General features: G+C 47.3%; 1 protein-coding gene across 3 annotated transcripts in view; it reads left to right on the top strand.

Annotated features, from left to right (window-relative positions):
- Positions 1-548: 548 nt before the first annotated feature.
- The window catches only part of Zfat (zinc finger and AT-hook domain containing), a 196,369-nt gene continuing 170,301 nt past the window's right edge, over positions 549-26,616 (top strand). Inside the window, exon 1 of one of the 3 annotated variants that reach the window (XM_052161182.1) lies at positions 549-783. In XM_052161182.1, the coding sequence (XP_052017142.1) occupies positions 765-783 (19 nt within the window). In that variant the 5' untranslated portion in view covers positions 549-764. Of the gene's footprint in view, positions 784-888; positions 1,140-26,616 lie in introns of those variants that run through there. The other 2 variants (XM_052161180.1, XM_052161181.1) reach the window with 2 other exon arrangements.

Here is a 26,616-nt window from a genome sequence, read left to right as displayed (position 1 = left end):
AACTCAAATCTCATTCCCAGTTTCGAATGCTAAAAAAGCTGACCAACCAAGACAGGAAGGGATAAGCAACTTCGACGTCGGTAAAAATATATTCTACCAAAGTTATTTGGGACAGACACTTTCTACAGAGTGCGGAGGGGCCTCTGAGCTCCTAACATGAAAAACGGAAAGGTGGTCACTTCACTGAGCTTCCAAGAAAATGATGTGCCAGGCACTGTGACCTCCAACCCGGCTCTTCCCAGGCACCGGGAGAGCCTACTTGTGCCAACTACACCTAGCCAACCCGACAGGCAACTTAGGAAACTGAGCCCCGGAAAAGCTAGTATGCAAAAGGGTGCACCAGCCTGCCCGCTCGCGGCCGAGCCCACCACCGTACAGGATTCAGGACACTCCCGACCCGGACAACCAAGTCCCAGGATCAGCGCGTCCCGCCCCGGGCGTGGCTCAAAACAGCGCGGAGAACGCCGGGACAAGAGGCCGGCACCTATGGTAGCCGCGAGCATGCGCACTGCGTCTTGCGTGCCGAGGGCGGTTCCCCGCGGCGGACGTCGCTACGTAGGCGTCGGATCCCCGGGGAGAGGAGGGCGAAGACTCCATCCGCCATGTTGGATGCCGCAGATTCGCCATAACCTCGCCGGCTCTTTCCCTAAAAAAATAAAAATAAAGAGCGAAGTTTCCTCAGGGTGTCCGACCTTCTCGCTCGGCACGGGAGGGAGCCGGGAAGAGCCCGAAGCTTTTTTTTCCTCCGCCGTGGGGACGTTGCCATGGAGACGCGGGCGGCAGGTGAGCCGGGAATGGGGGTTGGGGCGCGATGGGGTGGGGGTGGGGCGCGGCGCCGCGCGGGAAACCGCTCGTGGTGTGCTGTGGGGAAGCCGCGCGCAGGCTCCGGGCGGCGGAGGGATCCACGGACGGGCGGAGCGCCGACGTCGCGGCGTTCTGCGGCCTACGTTCAGTAGTTGGCTTTATCCTGCCGCAGAAAAGAAAAAGAGGGAGCTAGTGGAGAGCAAGTGAGGCGAATGCCCTCCGCGCCCCGGCGAGCTATTTCTAGGGCTGAGGGCGGTGCCAGGGCGCCTGGCAGCGGCAAGCCGCGTGCGTCTGGTTGGAAAGGTGTTCGAGTCCCGTTGTCTGCAGCTGTTCGTGTGAGCTTTGAGTTGGCTTCTTGCTTAGTCACAGAACCCCCACCCCCCACTCCCCCCTGTAAAGTAAATGACTTGCCCCTCCCCAGTTATCAACCCGGTGTTCTTAGCAAGGACGTGCTTACAGTCAGCCTTCCCGGGGGAAAGTTCTCTAGTGACCTTCAGAGGGAGCAGCAAATGAGAGAGATTGGCTTCATCACGGGTGACCCTGGCCCATGCAAGTAGTAATTTAGGTTCTGTCTTTGCCTCAGTTCGGTAGGGCATTGTCCACATGCTCTTGAATGAAGTGGCACCAGGCCACTTCCTCCAGGCAGCCCTCAGACTGTCGAGCCAGAAGCAGCTTTAGCTGGACCCATTGGAAGGGTTGACTTCCCACTTAACCCCCCCCCCCCCTCCACTTAACCTTAACCTTGTGACCCCTGGCCTGTGATTGACTCCAATTTATACTCTTGGACCCTGACTTCTGAGGGTCGCTGTCAGTGTGTCTTCTGGTTGCTCTTAATTGCTCCTTTACTAAAGAACAGAAAAGTTGAGAGGCCAGATTCCTAATCAGACTTCTTCCAGCTTGGAAAACAATGGCCTTTGCCACTGTCCCCTGGAATTCAGACAGGATCTTAGAAGGGGTGACCTTCTACCGCATGACAGAGTGAGGGAGCTGCTAAACCTTTGTCCATGTTAGTGTGGTTTCCTCCTGGAGATTGTGTCCATAGGGAACAGAAATCTCAGGTTCCTGGGACTTACCTCCACTACTGCTGCTCTCCAGCGTTTGCTTTGGAACCTATCTCTTTATCTGTGAAAGCATCTGGGAATTAGTGTTGGTGCTACAGAGTGGATCTAGGTCAAAAGAACACACGGCAAGCCCTAGACATGTTATCTGTTTCCAGCCATGACACGTGAACAAGGCCCATAGTTTGAACAAAATGTACTTCTGTCAACTTCTGGTCAGTTCATTTCTGGGAAATTTCCTGCTTTGGTGTTGGTTAACTTAGGAGAGGCAGAGCAATAGATAAGGAGATGGAAGGGCGGCTTTGGGTGGTAAACAGGCTTGGGGGGTCATTGCCTGAGTTCCAGCTCTGTTCTGTGTTGGTCTCTCTCATGGTATCTCTTGCTTTGGGTGCAAAGGTTTCTGCTTCATTTTCCTCACACCTTGTAGCGTACATAACAACTTTTTAGCTATGGCTGTTTTGTAGGAGAATCTAGTGGTTGCTCAGACTTGGGTATATTACAGTTTCTCCTAATTGCATTTTCTTTTATAGACATCTCATGCATGCTGCCTCTGAAAACCTGTCAAGATGGGCCAGTTTAATTGAGGGGGATTTAGCCTAATAGTTTGTCCCTTGTCACCTGTTGGTGCTATTAAGCTTTCAGCGTGTGAAACTTTCCAAGCGCAGGTATTCCCTTCAGAGGCAGTCACTCGCTGTACACGGCTTTGCTGGAGAGATCGGCTTCTGAGACCTGAGGCATGTGCTTGAGGCCCATGTGTTGTACCTCTCTCCCTTGCTCATCATGGTGGCACTCCAGACAGTTGTCATAACAACACACTGTCACCATGCATTTGCTTTGGGAAGTGTTTGTGGATGGAAAGGTGGGGTGAAGTTTGGTTATGATTTTTTTTTTCAAGACAGGGTTTCCCAAGAAGCATGTGGCATTGTACCCCACATGATTATGATTTTTTGTTTTGAAGAGGGAAAAGAGTAATTTGGAGTGGGGAAAAGTGAACATTTTAAACATGTAGATTCAAAGTTGGCTTAAAAAATAGAACATGAAATATAAAGACAAAAGATAATGCTTGGCACACTAATGTAAAACAGGGCCTTAAAGTTAGGTAGCAGAATTGTCTTTGGTCTTTTTAAAGTTTTAAAAAATGTAAGTTGATAGGTATACCTGTGCATGCTTATAGGTTAGTCCAGTCTGACACCTTTCCTTGTTATCATTTCTTGAGGTGAGAACATTTGAAATGTATTCTTTTAGTGATTTTTGAAGTGAAAAATACATTACTTATTCTGTTGAATATGACACGCAGCATGTCACACAGAAAGTGAAAACCGAGTCCTGCTAATAGAGGCTTGCCTCACCTCCCACCTCCCATCCTCCCCGACCCCATTCTGTTCTGTCATTCCTTTAACTCTGGGACTGCTGGCATTGCAACACACTGACCTCTGGAATGTGGTGCCTTTGTGTTCCAGCCTATCTGGATAGAAACCAGATGACTAGGTGGGGACCTCGCCTTAGAGGATAGTGGACAGAGCTGCAGGCCCTCTGATAGGATGGTGACATTGTCTCACAGTGAGGTGAGGGACCTGGAGCCAAGGAGCGTAGGGAGCCTGTAGTATCTGACACCGCTCAGTCACCAGTCTCTCGAGGTCTCTTGCTAGCCAGATTCTCGGTGTTCAGATTGCTCCAGTGTTGCCTGTGGGCCTTCATGAGCTGCTGCCATTTCTCATGTCTATAGGTCTGTTATAACTCTTTGGTGGCAGGGTCCCCATCTTTCAGATGTTTGCCAAACTATGAAACTGTCCCTTACTTCTTGAGGGTGTCACATAGACCTAGAAGGGGAAAAACAGTTCCCGTAGGAAAAGGAATCAGGAACCTTGACGTGAGCTCTGAATACTGAAGATGTCAGTGGGCTCCAGGTAGGGATTCTGGTAAGGCTTCTTGAAGCATGGTGTTCTGGAGTTGGATCTTGCAGAGTGAATAGATAGCCAACGAACATGAAAGGGCGGGTGCCAAGACATGCGTGACCCAAACACCACAGCTCCCATCTTTAAGGGACTAAGGGATTGTTGATTCTGGAATCATTTTGAGTGACCTGGGCCCAGAAGCAGAGATTTGGGTCATTCTGATTTCCATGTTCCATTGTGGAAGCAGTTTCACAAAGTTTTTATAATTTTACCAAGTGGAGAAAGTCATAAAGGAAGGCAAGGTTACAGGACATGGGTGGGCCATCAGAGAGGCAGGTACATCAAGATGGGGGGCTTCCTTTAGGCTCCAGGTCTATCTGATTACGTGCTGGACTTTTGGATTGGTAAAAGCTCTTGTCCACTAAGTCAGTAGATTCTAAAGGTTTTTATCTGTTGCCACAAAAATGTTAGTTCTGACACAGGTGTGTGTGTGTGTGTGTGTGTGTGTGTGTGTGTGTGTGTAGGGAACCCAGGAATGGCTGTTCTGGAGGGGAGGGCCAGAATTCATCCCTTGATAAAGTAATTAGTCTCTGGGCCTTCAACATTCCAATCTCTGCATAACACTAAAGTTCTTATCGACACATCAGCCATAGGCAGCTGCGGCTTCTTCTCAGGAGTTTTCCTTCACATGGACCTGCAGATGTATGCTGAGCACTGGGACTCGGGCAGTGACTGGCCTGTGACACTGAGTCTAAGGGGTGGGAAGCTGTTGGGAATTTGGCTCGAGAACCTTGAGAGCCCGGAGAACAATGCCTGCTGACTTGCCTTTCGGACAGAGCTCTCTGGTGCCTGCCAGGAGGCCTTTTTGTAGTTGTGATTTAATATATAAAAGTACCCGGATCTTTTGTATTGACAATACTCAGGTAAGCCACACCCTAATGATATATAGCCCTCCCCCCTTTTTTTTAAGTTAATGGAAGAAGACATTTCTCTTGCCTCTTCACACCCAGTCTTTATCCCTCAGGCCAAACAACCTGCAGTCTTACCCCATAATTTATCTTTGCCTTTTGAGGGCATCACATAATTATTTTGTGCCTAGCTTTTTTTTTTTTTCTCAGCATGAAGTTTCAGAAATCTATTTTTTTTCTTTTTAATTGCTTAATGGTATTCTAGCGCCTGGAGACCTCCACAGTTTGCTTGCATGTTTCTTTCTTAGTAATCAACTGGGCTGTTTTCATGTTTCCAGTTTTGGGTTCTTTTGTTTGCTTGTTTTTAAACTTTGAACTGATTCCTTGTGAGTTTCACATCCTGCACCCCAAACCCCGTCCCACTCATCTCCCTGTCTCCTTGTTTCTGCCCTCTGCCCTGCAGCCTCCCCCCAAAATAAAAACAAAACAAAACCAACTGAAGCATAGAATACATCATGTAGTGGGAGCTTTAGAGTGTCCCGATGCCACAATATACCCCTCTATCCACACATCTTCCCTTGCGGGTGTTCACTGCAGTAAGTCACACAATATACCCCTCTATCCACACATCTTCCCTTGCGGATGTTCACTGCAGTAAGTCACTGGTCTGGTTTGAGATCTCTGGCTTCTGTGACACCATTAATATTGGTTCCTCACCAGGACTTCTAGTTGTCCTGTTGTTGCACTCTGTCGTTTGGATTGGCACGACTGTCCCTTTTATATGCCCCAACAGTTCATAGATGATGTAGATTTTGGGTGGGCCAATATAACTGCCCACAGCTACTGGGAACTGGGTCCCTGGAAGAAAAGCTGGGATATAGATGGGGGTGGTGGTGAAAAAGAATGAAGGCCAGGACAGATCAAGGCCCAAGGTTTAATCGGGGTCTGGAAATATAAGGCTTTTTGGGGTGAGCCCCTTCCCCCAAACTCCAGGGGTGTTGACTCCACTGTTCCACACTGCTCAGCGGGAAGCCTCTTGAATCAGGAAACTATAGGTCTGGCAGATCAAGACTCCATCTGGATTCCAGTGCTCCGCCCCAGGCTAGCACCAGGTGTTGGCTAGTGGCTTGCAGGTATTCACAGGAAGTCACAGGCTCTTAGGAGAACAGTGGGACAGACCCTCAAAGGCTGGATTGTAGCTAGCCTCAAGGCTGGGGGGAGGGCGCAGTTCCCTGGCTCACCGCAGGCCAACTCAAACCCTGGGTCTGTGCCTGGGGGGTAGCCCTCTTGCTCGGCCCTCATCCTCACCATCAGGGCGAGCTCTTCAGCACTGCTGTAGCACTCTGGCTAGGCAACCCAATGCCACCATGGGTAGGAGGCAGGGTCAGCCCTCATGCCCTCAGAGCAGGCTCCCCTGCATCTGCCTCCAGAACCACCCACTGTGCTGCCCCGCCAAGGATGGAGGCCTTGTCTTCCCTGTGCTGCAGCTTGCTAGCAGCTGGGCCAGGCCACCTACATGTCTCTCAGGAGACATGCCGGGCTACTCAACTGCTAGTTGGAGACAGCTCTCCTGACTATAGCAAGTGGCTAGGGGTGGAATAGGGAGGGCATCACCACCAAGCCCACTCTACTTCTCAACAGAAGAGGGGTGGGGCCAACTCTCCTGCACCTCCTCCACCAGAACTAGCTCTACTGGGGTGCCCACTCGAGGTGCAGGGTCTGCTCTCCCATGTGCTGCCGTGGGTGAGGGGCAGGGCCATCCACATCATCTCTAGGGGTAATATGAGCCACAGACCCTTGCCGTTGGATGGCCACCACATTTTGTACATTGTAGTGGCTCCTGCTCCAGTGACCTCTCTGGAACATGCTACAAGGTGGGTAGCAAGCAGGCTTCTAGGTGCCTAGAGCCAGTCTGTGTGGCATGGGGCAGGGGTCTATGGACATCTTCCCTACCCAGCACCACGTGGCATGGCAGCAGGAGGTGCTCTGAATGTCTATGACCAACCCATGCTGTACAGTGGAGGACAGGTCTGTGGGTGTCTTTCGTATGCCATGGTGGTCAGCAGGTCTTTAGTTTTAACCTTTACTGTCATCAGTATAACTCTTGCTTTTGTTTTTTAAGAAGGGTCTCATAATGTAGGTCTGGTTGGCCTGGAACTTGCTATGTAGTCCAGGCTGTCCTTGAACTCCGGCATCACTCTGCCCCTGCCCTTTGAGAGCTGGGATTAAAGCATAGCCAGGTGCTTTTTTTTTTTTTTTTAAGTGAACAAAGCCGTATTGAGTATTCTTACAAGCCTTTTGTGGGTAAATAATTGACTCGTGTTAGTTGAGTTGCCAGTTTGTTGGCTACAGGCATGTTTAACTTTTACAGATACTTCCAGATTTCTTGCCAGTGGCCCTGCAATGACAGTAACATTGAAGGGCTGGCTCTGGCTGCTGTGGGAGCCTGCTGTCGCCAGTCACACTGTTCACATGCTCAGGATGCAGAGTTAGACCAGACAGCAGCTTAGCTCATTTCCTCTAGTGACAGCCCAGCCCATGGGAGGAGCCACCACACTTAGGGCAGGCTGTCTACCTCAGCGCCATCGAAAGAGTCTCTTGAAGGCATGCAGAGAAGTTTGTCTCAAATATGTAGATCCTATTGAGGTGACAATATCGACAACTCAATGACAAAAACCTAGCTCCCCAAATCATTAGGACAAGCAAAAGACTGGGAGAGACTTCTGCTTCCAGGCAGTACCTAGAGGCTTGTGCTTAGCATTGCTGGTGATGAGTGGGGTTTAGCTTAGATGGGGCAGCACCGCAGATGTTCTTGGGTTAAGGTGACAATATAGAATGCGTTTGGGAATGTGGGGTGAGTAAGACCCTTACACCAGAACCTGTGTCCAGTTTTGATTACTGTGAGTAAAACTGCATTGAGTATTCTTTCCTCTGGGCCAGCATGTCATGTTGAGCCTGTGGCTCCTTGCTTAAGAGCATGCAGGGGCTCTGGGACTCAGTTCCCACCTGGAGTAAGCCTGGTGAACCAGGCTCAGGCAATGCAGTGAGCAAGGGAAAGTCAGAGGAGAGGAGTTGGTGTGTGTACGGGGAGTCCTGCTGAGCTCTGGGACTGTGCTAGCCTTTGGACCATCGGTACCATGTTTAGTGCTTTGTTTGTTGGGTTGGTTGCTGTGACTGAGTGACAGAGCAACTCAGGGAAGGATTTATTTTAGGTCTTATAATGGAGGCCTGGCAGTCGGGCTTCTGTCCATGGCTACAAGGACTCTCGGTGTTAACCTGTTACATCTCAGTGGATCAGGAAGCAGACACACATTGCCTGACCCGGGAGCCTCCACTATAAACCATAAAGCCCAGCCTTGTGGCTGTATAACTGTCCCCTGGTCTTTTCCACAGTGCCACCAGCTGAGGACCAACTGTTCAAACACATGAGTCTGTGTGACATTTCATATTAAAGCCCTGTCATAATCTTAAGTGAAAGGGGTCCCGGCGAAGCACTGGGCCACGTGGTATAAAGTCTCCTTGGGAAAGAATCAAAAGACACTCAGTCTGGTCCCTACTCCATCTTCTTCTCTGCAGTCATCCGTCTCTCACTTCCCCTCCTTTCTTCTCCCCACCTTGTGGATTTCGATAAGTCTCCTTGGAAATTTGATGCATGGTAAAAGTGGTTTGAAATTAGAAATTACGGTGCATGTACAGTGGCCTGGCTGAAGTGCAGTTGTGGCAGATAAAATGGGACCCAGTGATACCTGCTGTTCCGTAGACCTGCTCAGCCGGGTGTTTCACATCTTCTCACAAAAGCTCAGCACAGTGGGTTCATTGTCTCTGCTGCCACTTGAGCGGCTGAGTGGCTGGAGCCGCGAGCCTGTCTCCAGGGAGGGTTTCCAAACAGGGTGCTGAACAGGGCGAGAGTCGTGTCAAGTCCCTGACTCCCTTAAGAGGCTCAACCTGGATTTCTCTTGAAATCTCACCAAGTTCCAGAATCTGGGCCTGGGCCAGTGCGGACCAGTCTTGGCTCCAGTTCTTGTGACCTGGAGAGACCTGAGCAGGGAGGGATGGAATATTCCTTTCCTGAAGGCTGCTCAGTCTATTAAAGGCCATCAATGGAACCTGCCAAATTGTCTAGTGCCCGCTGTATGTGCATCGAGGCCTGAGCTTCTGATAGCCCATACCTCCATAGTACTCTTTGGGGTTGATTCTCCCTGGAGCCGTGTGTGTGTGTGTGTGTGTGTGTGTGTGTGTGTGTGTGTATGTGTGTGTGTGTGTGTGGCCAAGGGACCTATGTTCTAGGAGCTCATAACATAGACAACAGAGAAAAACCATTTTCTAAATGGGCAGAGGGTTTCGAAGACAAAGTTGTCCTTTGGTATCCATGAACCAATGAAAGATTGGTTCCCAGATCCCCAGTGATTGGATGTTCAAGTCCCAGATATAAAATAGTGTAGTATTTGAATGTGTTGTACAAACATTGTTTTGTATGCTTTATATTATGTGTAGATTGCTTATAATACTTAATATAGAGTTAATGCAATAAAAAAAATAAAAAAAATATAGAGTTAATGCTATTAAATAATGTATGGTTTGTCTTTGTCCATTTGACACAAACTAGATTCACTTAGAAAGAGGGTACCTTACCTGAAGAATTGCCTCTGGAAATTACCCAGATTGGCTTCTGGCCATGTCTGTGGGGCATTTTCTTTGTTAGTGAATGATGTATGAGAAGCCAGCCCTTGTGGGTAGTTATACAACCCTGGGCAGGGCATCCTGGGTTGTATAAGAACAATAGATGGGTAAGGCATGGGAGAAAGCCAGTAAGCAGCATCCTTCCACGACCTTGGCTTCCAGGTCCCAGGTTCCTGCTTGGCTTCCCCTGATGATGGATGGACTGGAACCTTAGGCCAAATAAACCCTTTCCTCCCCCCAGGTTGCTTTGGTCAGTGCTTTCTTACAGCAAAAATGAAGCAGACTGGATCAGCTATTTGATGTTTCTTTAGAGACTAGTAACAAGAAAAGGTCCATGTATGTTTAGTACAGATACATTTCCTCCCAAAGACTTCTCATTAGCGGATGGCTAGTGGTAGTTGTTAGGAGTGGGAGGAAGGAGCATAAGGAATTGCTGTCTTGTGGAAACAGGTTCTTTGTGGCAAGATGAAACCTTTCTGAGTATGTCTGGAGGTGATGGCTATACACCAGGGTGAACGTATACCGTGTCCTCAACTGGACACTTAAAAGCATTTGAAATGTTCTATCTTACCATGGTTTCTTCTGCTAAGATGTACTTGCTGAAGACAGCAGAGCTGGAGAGATGGGCCTGCCTATCATGAATGAGTTCAAGATGTCAGACACTGGAAGGAGCTGGCAGGGAGAGGGGACTGGTTGGGGTGATGAAAATGTTCAGTGCCTTGACTTGTCCGTGGGTGGTGATAGGGGTACCTAGGCTAGGGTGGGGGGCCCAGGATTTGGAGAAGGGCACTAGAAAGCCTCTAGGGCAATGGTTTTCAACCTTCCTACAGTGGTTCTATTGCTGTGACCCATTAATACCGTTCCTCATGTTGTGGTGACCTCCAATGATAAAATATTTTAATTGCTACTTCTTCACTGTAACTTTGCTACTGTTGTGAATTGTAATGTAAATATTTGTGTTTTCTGGTGGTCTTAGGTGACACCTGTGAAAGGGTCATGTGACCCCCCTGAGAACAGCTACTCTAGAGTGATGTTTGAGCTGAGAAGCCATTCCAGAAGAACCTAGCAGGGGAAGAGCATGGGGTGGCCTCTGCCAAGTCCAACTGTTTGTCCAGTACTTCGCTGGGGTGAAGCAGTGACAACTAAGAGTTGCAGATTTAGCTTCCATATGTTGTCTTTGTACGGCCTCTGAGGCCGGTAGGGAAGTGTGCTCTGCCTCTCTCTACCTTGCCTCTCTGCCAGCCCTTGGCAGAACTACTGGGTACCTTTGGCCTGTCAAGATGGCCTTAGTTCTGGATGTTCACCCATGCTTTGCCCTTAACTACTCACGTGGCCTGAGTTTTGCTTCTTGCTAGGTTGAGTATTGAGGGATTGTAGACCTCAGGAGCCTTACAGGATGGGAAACCCAGCTTTGTGATCTAGTCTCTCTGTGTGACATTTCTTGGGACTCCGAGCCCCACTTTGCACTGCTATAAACTGGAGCTGAGTGTAGCTTTCTTTGAGAACTCTGTTCTCTGAGGAATGCAATCAGGTGAAGTGTCTACTGGGACCTCGTGGCTAATGCTCATGGAAAGATTTTGCAGTGGTCTTGAAAGTTCTTGTGCTTGGCACTTCAGGCAGCCTGTGGTGCTTCATCTATGGTAGAATGTCACTCCCTGAGCATGGATCTGTCCTGGAATGTCATTACCAGCATCCACTGCTGCGTTTGCTCTATTGCATTTAGCCCTGAGGGCCCAGCACAGCCCATAGGCTGCTCAGCGATCCCAGGTGGGACCCACCAGTGGCCTCCACCAACTGTCCAGCATGAACCCGCCAGCTGCATATTCTTCAACAACAAAGAGGTTGTTGTTGTTATTGTTATTATTAGTATTAGTTTTCATTTTAAAATTCTGTGTGTGTGAGAGGGAGAGAAAAAAGAGGGAGAGGGACAGGGGGAGAGAGAGAGAGAGAGAGAGAGAGAGAGAGAGAGAGAGAGAGAGAGAGAGAGAGAGAGAGGAAACTCCTGCAGCCATTGCTTTCCCCACATAATTCTAATAATAGGATATGGTCTTTGATTTACAGCCTGAAGGACAGAGAGTTTGCGTCATGTACTGGAATCAGTACCAGTGAATAAAGCAGGAGTTGCATATTATTTGTCTAACCCCCAAACCACATCTTTTGATATATTTAGATTACAGGATGAAGCCTCCGTGTTTCAGGAGCAGCATCAGGGAAATATAGATGGAGGGGCAGTATCTTCTCTGTACGTGATGGGAAGGGTGGCGTGTGCCACCTTTCTCTTCTGTTCTCCATAGAAGAGCTTGGTGTATGGGGTTAGGCCTTTCTCCTCACCCACAACTCCTTACAAGTGCATTTTAGGAAATGGTTTCCCTGCATACCTTTTGGTTTTCCACTTGGTCTCCCTGGTGCTCGCTGGTTTCTTAGATGCTTCTAGGGCATCTGCATTAACTTTCTTCCTACTGCAGGAGGGCTTTCTTGCCAACTCTAGGGACAGGGCTCCCACTTGTCACCCCTACACTCTTCAGGAGCAGCGACTGCTGGAAGACTGTTTTCTTCATTTCTTGGGAGCAATCTAGGAGTTTTGTCAGCCACTTAGACAAACCAGTTGAGGGCTTTCTCAGGTGTCAGAGACCATGCCAGTTGGGACTAGATTCAGTAAGAAACAGGTGTCCTCAGTGACCAGCAAGTCAGTGGGAGGCCTCCTGCAGACTTGCTGGGAGCAGATACATGGTGCCTCATCCCACTGTGACCCACCTTAGGGACTGCCAGCCATGAGAATGCCTCCCTTACCCGCTAGCCTTGGGGCAACTTCTAGAAGGATGCCTTGGGCTATGTGAAATCCACCCAGGTTCCTCTTCCTCTCCTGATAGCAGAGGGGTTGGTTTAGTAGGGAGCCATTGGTGGCACAGCCTTCCTTTTTGCAGGTGACTTTGTTCTTATATGTTTTTAACACTAAAAAGAGTTTCCTGAGAATGAATTTTCAAACTATTTGAAACCTGAACTATATAATGTAGAAACATTTATACAAATTTCAGGACAGGAATAATTATAGTAATATACGTTTTCTTTATCTTGCTTGATGTCATCTGATGCTTTTGTTCTTTACCAACTTGATGTGAGAATTCAAGTACTTGAGGATTGCTTGGCTCTGAGAGTTTGTGAAGGAAAGTCCCATGGCCTGGGGGAGGCTGGATAGAGCAATGGAAAGAGGAGAGGGAAAGAACCTGAGAGAGGCAGGGGAGAGCTCTGCATTTGACTCCTGGAGATGCTCAGAGGGAAACATTGGGCCTGCAGAATATATTCCATCTCAGCCTTTTATTTTTGCATACATGTTCTCTGGTACAGAACTTGAGAGCATCACAACCTCCCATATACCCTCTACTCCAAGCTTGGGCAGTGTGAGCATTTTACTGTTGCTTTGCTTTTCCTGTCTGCTTGTCTCTCTGCATCATTTGAGATAAAGCTAGTGAGTCAATGTCCTTTACCTCCCTCTGACTTTTGCCAGTGTTTAATTTCCTATAAACAAGAGTATCCTGCATCAAGGAGACATTGCTGTAGTCACAATGTGAGAATCACATCCATGCACATTCCACCGACTGTCCCCATAATGCCCTTTGTAACAAAGGGAAATCCTGTGAGTGCTCTGCATTCCAGCATCCTGTTTCCGTGCTCCCGCCCTGGAGCACCTACTCTGCCACTGTTTGCTGGTGTTGGTGTTTGAGGTGTGTAGCTGCTTGTTTTGCATGTTACCTATCTCTTACTTAGCGCAGTGCTTCTTCATGACTAGGTACTGGTCTGTGCACGTCTTGCAATCACCTCAGGAAGGATGCTGTGTCTCAGCACTGCTTGCAGTGGGCCCACGATGGCCAGTCATCTCCTTGCCACTGAGGCCACATGCTTTAAGGGGACGGGCCATTGTCTTGAGGCTGCAGACTTTGCTTTTGTCATTAAATGCCTAAGGGCAAATAAGTTGAGATTTTATCTGTCAGGCTACACACCTCGGTCCTCATCCCTTCTTTCTCTGCCCTCACGTTGTTGATGATTGCTGCCAAACTGTCTTGATGCTTGCTCAATCAATGCTTTCTTCAGCTCTTACAGAGTGTCTCCCCTCACCGTAGTATGAACACCACCAGAGTATAAATACTGTGTGAAGTTAGGGTTGACACATGGTATTTGCATGTAGGTATATGTTGTCAAGGGATCACCATAGTCGAGGGAGTTCATTCTCTATGGACAAGAAAGTCTTCTTTTCATTGATCCACTTATGCTACATGGACTCTTAGTTTAATCAGTGGTTTTAATCCTTTCTCACTGTTTATTTTGATGCCCATAGTGCCTGTCTGGTGTGTTCTTCTGATGTGCCTGCTCTTTCTTGAGCACCACATTGCTTTCTGGTCCAAAATGTTCTGCATTTATTCTGTCTTTTCCTTCTTCCAGGTCTGGGATCTGATGCTTTTTCTTAGATACCTGGGTTCTTGTAGTGCAGAGTAACATTGGAAGCTGAAGACTGGGGATGGCACTGGTGGGCCTTTGTGTCTCAGTTCTCTTTGTAAACAGCTAATAATAGGTCTCTTTGTATGTGGTATATAATACATCTATGCTTATCTGTTCTACCATCTATATTTTTAATTTCAAGGCCATTGATTTTATACATAACTTTCCATTTCCAGTTTAGCACCACAGATTTTTTTTTATTAAAAAAATATTAAAATTGTTTATTTTATTCCCATACTGGGAGTCCTGCTTGGCTACAGGAAGTGGCTTCTTCAAGATCCATATCCCCCACTGCTAGGAGTCTCAGTTAGAGTTGCCCCTTGGGCCCTCCTTGTTATTTGACTTCTTGTTATTGGGCAAATATGCAAAATATATAAAGAACTCGTGAAGTTAGACAGTTACAAACCAAATAACCCAATTAAACATGGGATACAGGGTTTATTTTTTCCTTCCCGCTTAGCACATTTATAAGTCCCTTTCCTGGTAGAAAGAAAGCCCCTCTATACCCACAGCTTGCCTGGCTGCATGCTTGCTCCTAGAATCTGCTGAGTACTTTCTGATATGTACTGACCAGCTCTCCGTACTTAATCTGAGTGAGGCTGTTCCTCTCTAGCTTGAAGCCGTGGTGCAGATTCTGCTCTACCAACTTCCTTGGGATCATCTTGCCTCTTCTCCTGTTCAATACAGTCACACATATTTCTTTAAAATGAGAACAGGTCACTTGTTTCTTCTCAATTTCACTTTAGGGTCCCTGTACTTATTTATTTTGTTTATTTTTATTGAATATATGAATTTGGGAGCAGTATATTTTTTGTACTTCAGTAAGAGGGCAGAATTTCCTTTTTCTTATTTCCTCTTCTGTTTGCGAGTCATCAATATGGAGACCTGCAGAGAGTGGGGGACAGGAACAGTGTGTCTCTGGAGAGCAACAGAAGCCCTGGTATGCACTGGAATTGAACTAAGTGTCTGCCATTGAGGTGGGGCTGAGCTGCCTGTGCTCTGCTGCCCTTCAGTGAGCGGCTCCTTTTAGGCTCTTGGCCTCCATGTGATAGGATTCCTCTAATCCATCACTTAGACACTGTGTGCATTCCTATTTTAATGAGTTGTTGAGTGGGAGTGGCTGTCAGTGTTTTTCTCACTGCAGGGATACCATCAGCCTCAACTTCTTACCCACTTCAGGGTCTTGCCTGTTTTTCAAGGAAGAGAGAGTTAGGAGAACCGTGGTCCGACTTCTCAGAGGACCTCAGGTGAAGCCTGGAAGTGTTCTTCCATCACCACACGGAGTGCGCTGTTGCTTTGAATAGAAGTAGTTTCTTTGGTAATACTTACTGGTTTCTATGTTCAGGACTTGAGTTAAGTTTTACGTCACATGCTGTTGATATTCTTAGAGCTTATACTGTATTAGGGAACACAGAGGCTAGACAAATAAGCTCACCCTTCAGTCTGCTGCAGGAAGTGTTGCTCATATTACCAGGCAGGTAAGTGGGACATGGGGGATTCTGGAAACATTGAATGTGGTTACGACACCTCTCTGTGGGAACAAGGCTGGGTCTGAGACTTCAGGGATGGGTCCTGAATCCATGGACAAGTTTGATAGACAGAGAGCAGGTGCTACCCTCTCTTCCTCTCTGCGGAGCACACGCCTGGATGGACTAGAGTTAGCTGTCCCTGCCAGACTTCTCGTTTGCCCACTGTGTCCTCACAACCCTGAGCTGTGAGAGGCCTGGGCTGCCAGAGTCTTCCTGAGGCAGCACCCCCAGGAGCTCTGGGGGAGGGCAGGTTTCCTGCAGAGTGAGGTGTGGGGGCCAGGCAGGGCGTCTGACCCTGCAAGGCTCTAGCCTGTAGCTGAGGCGGGCACTTCTCTGTCCCCGAAGTGGCAGGAGTCCTCAAGGTCAGGCCCCGGACAGACTATATACAGCACGGGCATGACAGAGGGAGTGGCTCATTTGTGTTCCTGGAAGGAGGCCTGGATCGGAGTCATTTCTAATTGTGCCCGCCAGAGAATGTGACACGTATTGGACATTTGTTAAATACTGACTTATGAGGCCACTGAATACACATTAACCACAGAGCCTAGTTATTTAGAGAATATTTCTAAGACTTATTGTTTATTTGTCTTCAGGAAAAGGAGCTGGGTCATTTTGGTGAGCTGAGGGTGGGTGGGTGATTTGGAAACTTCTTTCCATACCTGCTATTTTCTTCTAAATTTAAAATTCTCCTGTGGAGTTGCAGAAGACCTTGTCTGAATATTAGAGGGCAGTTCTTACTCCTGGAATTAATTTTGAAACCCTGGACACTTCATAAGTAAGAGCAATCTCAGGCTTTTATAATAAATAAAGCAGACATTTACAATTTGGATTAGAATTAGCATGTTTCCCATATCCGCCTCTGGCTTCCGTCTGGGCTGTTAGCTCTTTTGACTGTGACCCTTGGAGCCCCAGGCACAGAGCTGGCATTTAAACCTTCATCAGTAATAAATGAACATGTCCCTCTGTCACCCGCCTCCCTGAAGACTGTGACCGCACTATGGAAATTTCATAGCCTGTATTTCCTCCCACTCTTTGTCTCCATTTTCTAGACTGAGTTACACAGGTTTTGGGTGGTAGAAGCTCTGTCCTAGCTTCTTGGGTGTCAGGGAGGCTGTAGAGACAGACATTCCTGGTATTCTGGAAACAGTGCGAGTGCTGGGTTTGTATCTAACCAAACCCAGGAGGTGCTGTAAGTGGAAAAGATTTTATAGTTTGAAGATTGGGTACAAAAAGGATGGAGTTTCTCAGAGAGCTTTCAGACATGAGAAATGGGTTACAGGGTGGATGCTGTTGTGGGTCTACTCAGTTAAATAAAGTATGTTGCTAACTGTCATCTTACATTTGTTTATTTTAATATGGGTTCTAGATAACTAAAGTCCCATCGATGGCCCCCTCACATTTCATTTGGTGTTGCTTGTGTCGGGGCTGGAATGGGTGTAGTTCCTCACGCATTTGTGGCTGTACCTCTCTCTGCCTCCACCCTTGCCTCTGTTCTCCAGACAGGACCATCATCAGAGACAATGCCCAGTACACTAGAGGAAGGAAGGATCTGTGGAGTCCACCCTGCCTGGCAGGAGGGCTTCCAAGTCTGAGTTTACGCAGTGGATTGTCTAACTTGCAAGCTGCGCAGCAAGTCCTACCCAGCTTGCCCACATTGCATGCTGAGCCCAGGTTTGTTCATTGTAAATGTTGACTATGGACAAGTGGGGTGAGTCAGGCCAGAATTTCCCAGGGCTTGGCTTTTCTTGCTTGGACCCCTCTTGCCAGAAGCATCCTGCCCACAGATGGCATACATAGGGAGGGCACAGGAGCAGCCACAGAATCTGTGCCCCATGGGAGCAAACTTCTTCCATCATTTTTTTTTAAAAGGATTTATTTATTATATACGAGTACACTGTAGCTTCAGACACACCAGAAGAGGGCATCAGATCTCATTACACAGGAGCAGCCACAGAATCTGTGCCCCATGGGAGCAAACTTCTTCCATCATTTTTTTTAAAGGATTTATTTATTATATATGAGTACACTGTAGCTTCAGACACACCAGAAGAGGGCATCAGATCTCATTACAGATGTTTGTGAGCCACCATGTGGTTGCTGGGATTTGAACTCAGGACCTTTGGAAGAGCAGTGAGTGCTCTTAACCTCTGAGCCATCTCTCCGGACTTTTTTTTTTTTTTTTAAGATTTATTTATTTATTATATACAAGTACACTGTAGCTGTCTTCAGACACACCAGAAGAGGGCATCAGATCTCATTGCAGATGGTTGTGAGCGACCATGTGGTTGCTGGGATTTGAACTCATGACCTCTAGAAGAGCAGTCAGTGCTCTTAACCACTGAGCCATCTCTCCAGCCCAACTTCTTCCATCTTAATGTTAAGGCAAATGAGGAAGCAACAGCTAACAGGCCAGGTAGGGCTGTGTGGCCTGGCTGCCTTCCTTCAGTGGCCTGCCCTTCCTCCATGCCCTGCCAGCTTTTATGACACCTGGTCCTTGTCTGCTGGGCTGAGGTGTGGGGGTAGATTATGTGAACAGAACTCGGGCCCATACAGAGAGGCTAGGAATGCCTTCCAGAGCCGGGCCCAAGTTTCTCCCTTCCCTTCCATCCTTGTTCCTGACAAGCTGTCTTAGTACCTGCCGTCTCTTCTTGCTTCTGATCATTTCCTACCTTCTTTTCTCTCCTCTTTCTGCTTCTTCTCAGCTCCTTGAGAGTTATAGCCTCCATTTCTACTTGGTGACACCAGATGATGTTTTGTCCTAGTAGTTTCTTTTTTTAATTATATATATATTAAAGATTTATTTATTTGTTATATGTAAGTACACTGTAGCTGTCTTCAGTCACTCCAGAAGAGGGCATCAGATCCCATTACAGATGGTTATGAGCCACCATGTGGTTGCTGGGATTTGAACTCAGGACCTTCGGAAGAGCAGTCGATGATCTTAACTGCTGAGCCATCTCTCCAGCCCGTTCTAGTAGTTTCTGAATTGATATGCCCTTTGTTTCCCTAAAGTGTGTGTGTATATGTATGTATGCATATGTATGTCATTTGCCCATATATCTATGCTTGCAGTTTTGCTTGTATGTATGAGAGCATGGATATGTATTTGCATAAACATTAATGCCTTATATGTGTGTCTCCGAGGACCGAGGATGCAAGCGAGGAAGCAGGCAGTAGTGTTAACTAGCCAGCTAGACTTTGGGGTCTAACTGCTGCCTGCTCTCTTCAGCATCAGGACTTTGCTAACCTGCAGTGCCCCCATCCCCCACTCAGTGGCTCCCCCAGTAACCTCCCTGACATCCTTGCAGGGTCAGTGGGGACAGTTGTAGTTATCATTGCATCCAAGGTGAGTCTCTGCATATTTAGAGAGGGGAATGTGGCTCAGTACGCCTCAGTGCCTGTAGCCCAGAGATACTACCCTACAGCAGAACAGACATCACTTAAGACAGGAACGAGAGACTCACTATCTCATCCAATGGCAGATAAAATGTAAGTCTCTAAATCTCTTCAGGACTAATTTCTCATCTGAATGATGAATAGTTAAAGCTGTCGGTTGGACATGTTTGGAAGTGGAAGCTGGTCTTAGGTTAGCCATATCCAAAGCCTGTGAAAACCATGGCAAAGCATGGGGAGCTTTGACAGACAAGATGCCAACCTCCCCTGCCCACAGATAACCCCCAAAGTACCAACCAGCCTTGGGGTTGGTATCTCTAATGTGTGGGATTGCCAGGCACCTCCAAAAATGCTGATGCACACACCAACCTCTACAGCTCACAAAGTTAACAGCTTTATTAAATGCCAGAGAGAATTACCAGAGGCATTTCTCTGCTGAATTTGAATTAACAAAATAAAATGAGGAATGTACAATATCAGCTATAATTATGGCTGGGCCAACAGTGGCATTATAATTTTATGCATACCCATCTCTTCCATGGTAAAATTTGACACGAACATTTTAAAGTTATTTTTAAGCACTCTCAAAGTGAGAGCCCTGTGCCGTGAAGTACATTCACACTGGACAGGGTAATCACTGAAAACAGAATGTGGCTCTTTCCATGGGAAACCACCACAAACTCTAACAGAGACAGACCTGTGGGAACATGGGACCATGAGGTCTCAGTGCAGAAAGCAATAGCACGATCCATCAGGAAATGGATGAGGCCTTTTCCATAACTTACCCGATGCCTCTGAAGCAGCCCAGTCTCTGCCACAATTCCCACAATTCAAGTAAAAGCAGCAGAAGCTCCACGTTGCCTGTTTCTGAGTGGGAAAGAATGATGCCCACAGACGACAGCAGTGTTCCCAAGGGTCTGGCTTTGTCTGGTTTTGCTCCTCTTCCTTCTGAAGCAACAGGCTTCTTTCAAGTCACTGGCTACAGGGTTCCATCAGTCCACACACCAATAGCCAGTAACGAGCCTGGAGCCGTCCTTCCCTCTCTGAATATTCAGAGACCCACCTGGCATTTATGTTTCTGTTATTTAATATTAGCTCTGTAAATTTTCATAGACTTAAAGCAAAACATGTTGGTAGTGTGCCTATCACATAGGTGAGTAGCTGAATGGATGTCACTGGCATTCACATGACCAGCAGAGTGACCTGTTACAGGTTATTGTTACCCCTGCCCTCCCCAGGGGACTCAGCCCCAGCCACATTGGGGAAGCCCATTCTGTTTCACAGGGCGTGTGCCTCAGTTACTGTCTGTCTTAGTTACTGTTCTGTTGCTGTGAAGAGATACTATGACCAAGGCAACTCTTAAGAAAGAAAGCATTTAGTTGGGTCTTGCTTACAATTTTGTTACAATGGGTTAGGCTATTATCATTATGGTGGCACGTCGGCAGGCTCTGGAGCAGTAGCTGAGAGCTACATCCAGAAAGAAGAGAACTTGGCCTGGCATGTTCTTTTGAAACCTCAAAGCCCAGCCCAAGTGACTCCCTCCCTCCAACAACTTCTTAAACCTCTTCAGCCTTTCAAATAGTGCCATCCTGCTGGCTAAGCACTCAAATATCTGAGTGCATGGGTGCTGTTCTTATTCAAACTCCTACACTGTCCCTCGCACCAGTGCACACAGGTGCCAATGTTGAACCTCCTGCTTAGCATTGCTGGTCTGCAGAGTTAGTTGTGCTTTGTCGCTTTCAGATCAATTAAGAATAGGCCAGGCAGTGACTGGTTATGTCTGGTAAGAGTTGGCTCTGGCCTGACTCTCCTGCCAGGGTTGACCAGGTGCACCTGGGCTGCTAGGACTAGTCCATTCTGGCTGTGGATTTGATTGTGACTTTGAATTGAGTTCCTGCTGTGCGCCCACCTGCTGTGTGACCCAGTAATGCCTTACATGACCTGGTCTTCACATTGCCAGGTGGACACAAAGGTCTTTCTTTGGTGAGGTAAATGTAAAGGCTAGTTAAGTAGGGTAATAGGCAGAACAGTGTCTAGCAAAGTCAGGGTGGTAGCTTTGTTTTACATTTTGTTGTATTGCCACAGATGACCACCAGAGGGGGATGTTAGCACATATTTGTGAAAAGTTATCTACCTGGAATGGTAGTTCACTGTAGCCTGGTTTTGAGCCTGTCCCTAAGCAGTGTGGTAGAAGAGATTAGTAAATATATATAGTTAGGGTGCATTCACATCAAGTTATTTCCTGTTAGCAAGTAATAATACATAAGGAACACAGTTCCTGTCCAAATCTACTGTCTCTTCTACATTCTGGTTATTCCTTTGATTATAATGCTGGCTAGGTTGGGGACAGCAAGGTTCACAGTTCTCTCAGCAATGACTATGAGTATTCCATCAAACAACATGCTGATGCCATAGGTCAGCTGATGTGGCAATCATCTTGGAAGGCCTTGTTGAAGCTTTGGTGTTGTTATTACTTATTTGGATGGGAGATCCTTGGCAGCTAGAGAGTTAATATCTCTCAGCCCCAGGCTTCTCTGTCCCTAGATCTGGTTGTTGGGAGCCCGAGGCTGGGCAGAGTCTGAATTTCCACTTCTTACTCTCACAGCAAGCTCCATCTCTGCTTCTGTTTCTTCACTTTCTCTGGCTGTCTCCCTGTACAGCAGCGGCGATCTCCCAGATGTCACTGAGGCGTGAAAGCTTTTATGAAAAACTACTGACCAGTAGCCCTGGACTGTGCTGACTTCTGTGGTCTGCCAAACATATTTAGGAGCTTTCTGGGAGATTCCTAACCCAGATCCAGCATTTGGGCCCTGCTGCCTGGACATAGGACACAGATGATGACAGGTTTTCTGTATTTGCCTGCTAACTGCCAGGCCTCCTTGGCAACCCCATTCCTGGCCGACCCTTACTGGCTGACCATGCATCTGTGGCAGCCTGTGAGGAGCTGGTTGCCTGCAGAGGTGCCTGCTCTGGTCAGGGTCTCAGTTGTGTGTCTTGGCTACTGTTACCCTCTGGTATCCTGCCAAGCTGTGTCTAAATCTCCTGGGCCCTGTGGGCCCTCTTCCCCTGACAGGCCAGTTCCTTATGCATGGGAGCTCACACCTTCTCCAGACACAGTTGCTCTGTGTAGATGTTTGTATGCTCATGTTCTACATCCAGATTTTTAGAGCTGGGCATATCCCGTCAGAGCTCCACAGGGCATCCTCTGAGACTCGTTCCCCTTGCTCACCTGTGACACAGGCGTGTATGGCTTGGCCACTTGGCTCCTCTGTGCAGGTGGCCAGATAGTACATGGTGTGATGGTGTCATGGTTAAGGATGATAGCTCATTTCACATATTAGGTTCATTTTTGTATCACGAACGTTTTACACATTGTAGAACTGTGACCTGTTACTATAATCTCCATGCACTATGATTCTCTGATGGGGTACTCGGGGCTTTAGGAAAGGTAGAGGTGCCCTTTAGGGTGGCAGCATCATGGCTAGGTGTGTGACAGGAGTCTTGACAATACCTGCTGCTGTTTATCCAGATGTCTAGATTCTTGTCTTGAAAGGGTAGCTTGCAGCCGGTGTGTGGGTGCAGACTGGGAAGTGATGTTCTACGGGGAGGGGATGGGGATGGGGGTTGTGAAGGAGCAGGAGTTAGGTTTCCTTGAGTTTATAGCCAGCCTGCTTAGTACTTGGTGTGTGCCAGATCTGCCTAGCCTTCACTGGATCATGAAAACTTAAAGGCCATTGACTGAAGCAGCGCTGGCAGCAAGAGACCTCTCATTTAGTGCGACCTGAAGCTTGCACATCTTAGTCTACTGACTTGTGTTTTTGTCCTTTAGTGACATGTAGATTGTTAGTTCTTCTTAGAATAGATGTTGTCCTCCAGTGGAGAAGTGCAGAGGCCTGACTAGGATTTTAAGTATACTTAGTGTGAGCCTGTGTGGTACTGACCGAGGGTGAGAGCTTGGTGACTGTAAGTCTCCTCTTTGCCTACCTCACCCTTTGTAAATTTTAATTTCAAGAGGCTTTAATAAGTGATGTGATGATGATGGTGGTGACGATAATGGTGATGATGGTGGTAATGAAAGTGGTGAAGGTGGTATGACCGTACTAATAACAGCAGAGGTGATGCTAGTAACCATGGTGACGATGGCACTGCTGCTGATGGCAGTGGTGGGTATGATGCTGATAGTGGTGATGCTGCTGATGTTTGTGATGATAGTGACATTCGTGATGACGATGATGGCGATGATGATGATGGTGATGGTGGTGGTGGTGAGGATGAATAGCCTGGAATATATACACAGGTAGTTAAAGTCTCTTCAGAGTAAATGGAATGAAGGAAAACATCCTAACCTGATTTTTCTTCCCTTAAAGATAAAGGAAGGGTGGAGACTGGAGAGACAGTTCAGAGGTTTAGAGCACTTGCTGCTCTTTCAGAGGACCTAGGTACCACTCCCAGGACCCACATGCTGCCTCAAAAACATCTGTAACTTCATTTCCGGGGGATCTGGTGCCCTTTTCTGACCTTCAGGGGTACTATATGCAGATGGTGTGTGTGTGTGCGCGCGCACGTGTGCGTGTGTGTGTGTGTGTGTGTGTGTATGTATGTATGTGTATATATATTCATATGGGCAAATCACTCATACACATAAAAGAAAACAAAGAAAGAAAGGATTCTGTGGGACGGATGTACTGCCTGCTGCATCAGGGTGGCAGGTGGAAGTGGGTGTCATATTGCACAAGCTACACAATATATGAGACTTTAGTCATTATGTTAGCTGTAACAGCAGTCTCACTTCTTGTTGTTAAAATATTTCCACTCCTATTTTGGAAGCTGCTAGCATCTATGAATTTAATAGTTTAAGGTCAAGTGAAAAGCAGAAAAACAAAAATAGGAGGATGTTCTTGCCATACCCTCCCACAAGACAGACAGTTCAGTCAGGGGGACTTGGCTTTGGCTGCGGAACTCTTGCAGTTAATACATCCAAATAAAAGATAGTTGGAGAGCAGAGGCGGCCATTTATGTTAAAGTGCAGAAGTAAGAGATTTTAAAGTACAGTCTTTATATGGAGTAATTTAATAATGTTGCAAGGTGGCATTTTGTCTTCTTGTGGTTACTGATAAATGTTCATGCAATTCTGCAATTGTTAATTCATCTAACCGATTTGGATTCTTATTGGATCTCCATAGGCATTCTCACTAAGAGGAGGACGCTGGGCCTGTGAGGCAGCGGCTCATGAGGGAGGCAACATGAAATGTGTGGGAGGTGTGGGCTGTGCACTTAGGAATGGAGGATCTGGGCGTCTGCCCCAACTCATAAGCTTGGACTGCATCATGGCTGTGCCTTTGTGAGCTGTGCTCCTCCTTCCCGCCAAGTCTCAGGTCCCAACAGGGCTTGAAATTCAGTGGATCGTGGTGCTTCCTTCTGGCCTCCTGTCTGGGAGAAATCTGCTGTCTCCTGGATGATTCTTCTGATAGGAAATTGTTTTCTTTTCTCCCTTGCTCTTCTCATATATTTCTCTGTTTCTAGTTCTCAAAAGTTTGATCATATTTCTTGGACTTGGTTTATTTGATTTTCTTGTTTGGGATTTGCTCAGCTTCTTAAATCCATTGGTTTGTTTGTTTGTTTGTTTGTTTATTTTAATTTGCAAGTTTTCAGTTGTCTTTTCTTATCACATTTCCCTAGTTTCAACATCCAAGAAGGACCTGGTGCTCCTTAGCTTAGAATTTAGAAAGAAGACTTGCTTCTGCCAGCATCTGAAGGCTTCCTCAGTAAGAGTGCAGAAATAATTCAGGGGAATTGTATGCTGGTGCTCTAGACTGCTGTGGCTCTCCTTGTGCTGAGCTTGTCAGTTTTCCTATGAGTTCTTTTGTTAAGGAAGAGAGCATAGTAATTGGACCCCAAACTGCATCCAAATTATCACATCTTCATCAGAGCTAGCTGACAACATAATTAGGACTATATTTCAGGATATAAGATACACTTTTCATATCTGGCCACTGTAGAAATAAAAGTGGTTCTTCTGTTGTTATTTTGGTGTATTAATAGTCCTTAACATTTGGGGGGGGTACAACATAATACAGGGCCCCTTTTCTATGCTTTGGCATTTTGCTGTTCGTGCATGGCTTTAAAAACATCTCCAAGAAGTGCTGTCACCTGTGTTGGAGCCCTGTGCTCAAGAGGGTATGCCCTGCGCTTTGTCCTGGGCGTCTGGGGCAGGCAGTTATTGAAGACATAATTACGTTGTTAGTGACAGTGCAAGGTCCTCACCTGCCTGCCCTCTGCTGCTCATTTCCAGACAGGAGCAGTGTTCTGCATGCTGTGTTTCTTCTCTCAGCCCTGTGCATCCTGCCCTCGTGCCCACCTCTGTTCTCCGCAGACCTCTTTAGTGGCCTCCTGGATCATGCCAGTTCTACCCCTCCCCCATTTTGACTGTTTCCTCCTGTAGCTCAGGCCCTTGCTGTCTCCTGCTGCAGTAGGTAAACAAATCCCCTGTTTTCAAGGAACTGGTAGGTGGGCTTCTCAGCAGGACAGGACTTTCCTGAGTTGGGTAACTAGTGAGTAAGGGAGGACTGGAGACTAGCTCTGAGAGTGAAGCCATCACTCCTGGACCTTTCAGCCATACTAATTCCTGTCCTACTCTGCTCTTTTGTTTTTTATTTTTTTATTTTTTATTTTTTGTTTTTGTTTTTGGTTTGGGTGGTTTTTTGAGACAAGGGTTTTGTACTGGCTGGTTTTGTGTGTCAACTTGGCACAGGCTGGAGTTATCACAGAGAAAGGAGCTTCAGTTGGGGAAGTGCCTCCATGAGATCCAGCTGTGAGGTATTTTCTCAATTAGTGATTAAGTGGTGAGGGCCCCTTGTGGGTGGTTCCACCTTTGGACTGGTATTCTTGGTTTCTATAAGAGAGCAGGCTGAGCAAGCCAGGGGAAGCAAGTCAGTAAGAAACATCCCTCCATGGCCTCTGCATCAGCTCCTGCTTCCTGACCTGCTTGAGTTCCAGTCCTGACTTCCTTTAGTGATGAACTGCAACGTGGAAGTGTAAGCTCAATAAACCCTTTCTTCCCCAACTTGCTTCTTGGTCATGATGTTTGTGCAGGAATAGAAACCCTGACTAAGACAGGTTTCTCTGTGTAGCCCTGACTGTCCTGGAACTCACTCTGTAGACCAGGCTGGCCTTGAACTCAGAAATCCACCTGCCTCTGCCTCCCAAGTGCTGGGATTAAAGGCGAGCGAGCGCCACCACCGCCTGGCATTTTTTATGTTTTATTCTTTAATCATTTTTTACAGTCCAGACTTTATCCCCCTCCTGGTCCACCCTCCGACTGTTCCACACCCCCCCTTCCAAGAGGATGTCCTCCGCCTACACCAGATCTCCCCTCACCCTGGGACCCCAAGTCTCTGCTCGTTTAACACCTCAATTTCTGGAAGCTTCCATCCCATAAGATGTTTTCTAGGATCTGTCTCTTGGTCTCAGTCCCTGCTGAGAAACTTCTACCCCAGTGGCCTTTTCTGGTCCAGGTTTTTTCATTTAAGCCCTGTCGCGTGCTTGGCTGAACCCACATTTCTGGGCATGGCCCTGGATCTCAGGGCTCGTTTTTTGTTCTCGTTTTTGAGCTGCAGCTACAGTCCCCTGCCCAATAGCTGACCACTCAGTGGGTACCTGGGAAGCTCACACTAATTCAGAGCAGATGGCTGAGCTAGGTGTCACCCTGGGGCACCCAGGCCCTCCCTGGTGCTGTCTTATAGAAAGTCATCATATTTATTTAATTTTCACATGATGTTTACTGTGCCTTTGAACTGAGAGAGGCCTTATAATAACTTCACAGTCCCCAGACATTCTCCTCTGCTAAATGTCACAA

Source organism: Apodemus sylvaticus, chromosome 17, assembly GCF_947179515.1.
Source record: "Apodemus sylvaticus chromosome 17, mApoSyl1.1, whole genome shotgun sequence".
Classification (NCBI taxonomy): domain Eukaryota; kingdom Metazoa; phylum Chordata; class Mammalia; order Rodentia; family Muridae; genus Apodemus; species Apodemus sylvaticus.
Note: the sequence above shows the minus strand (reverse complement) of the source record. Positions and strands in the feature narration are given on the sequence as shown.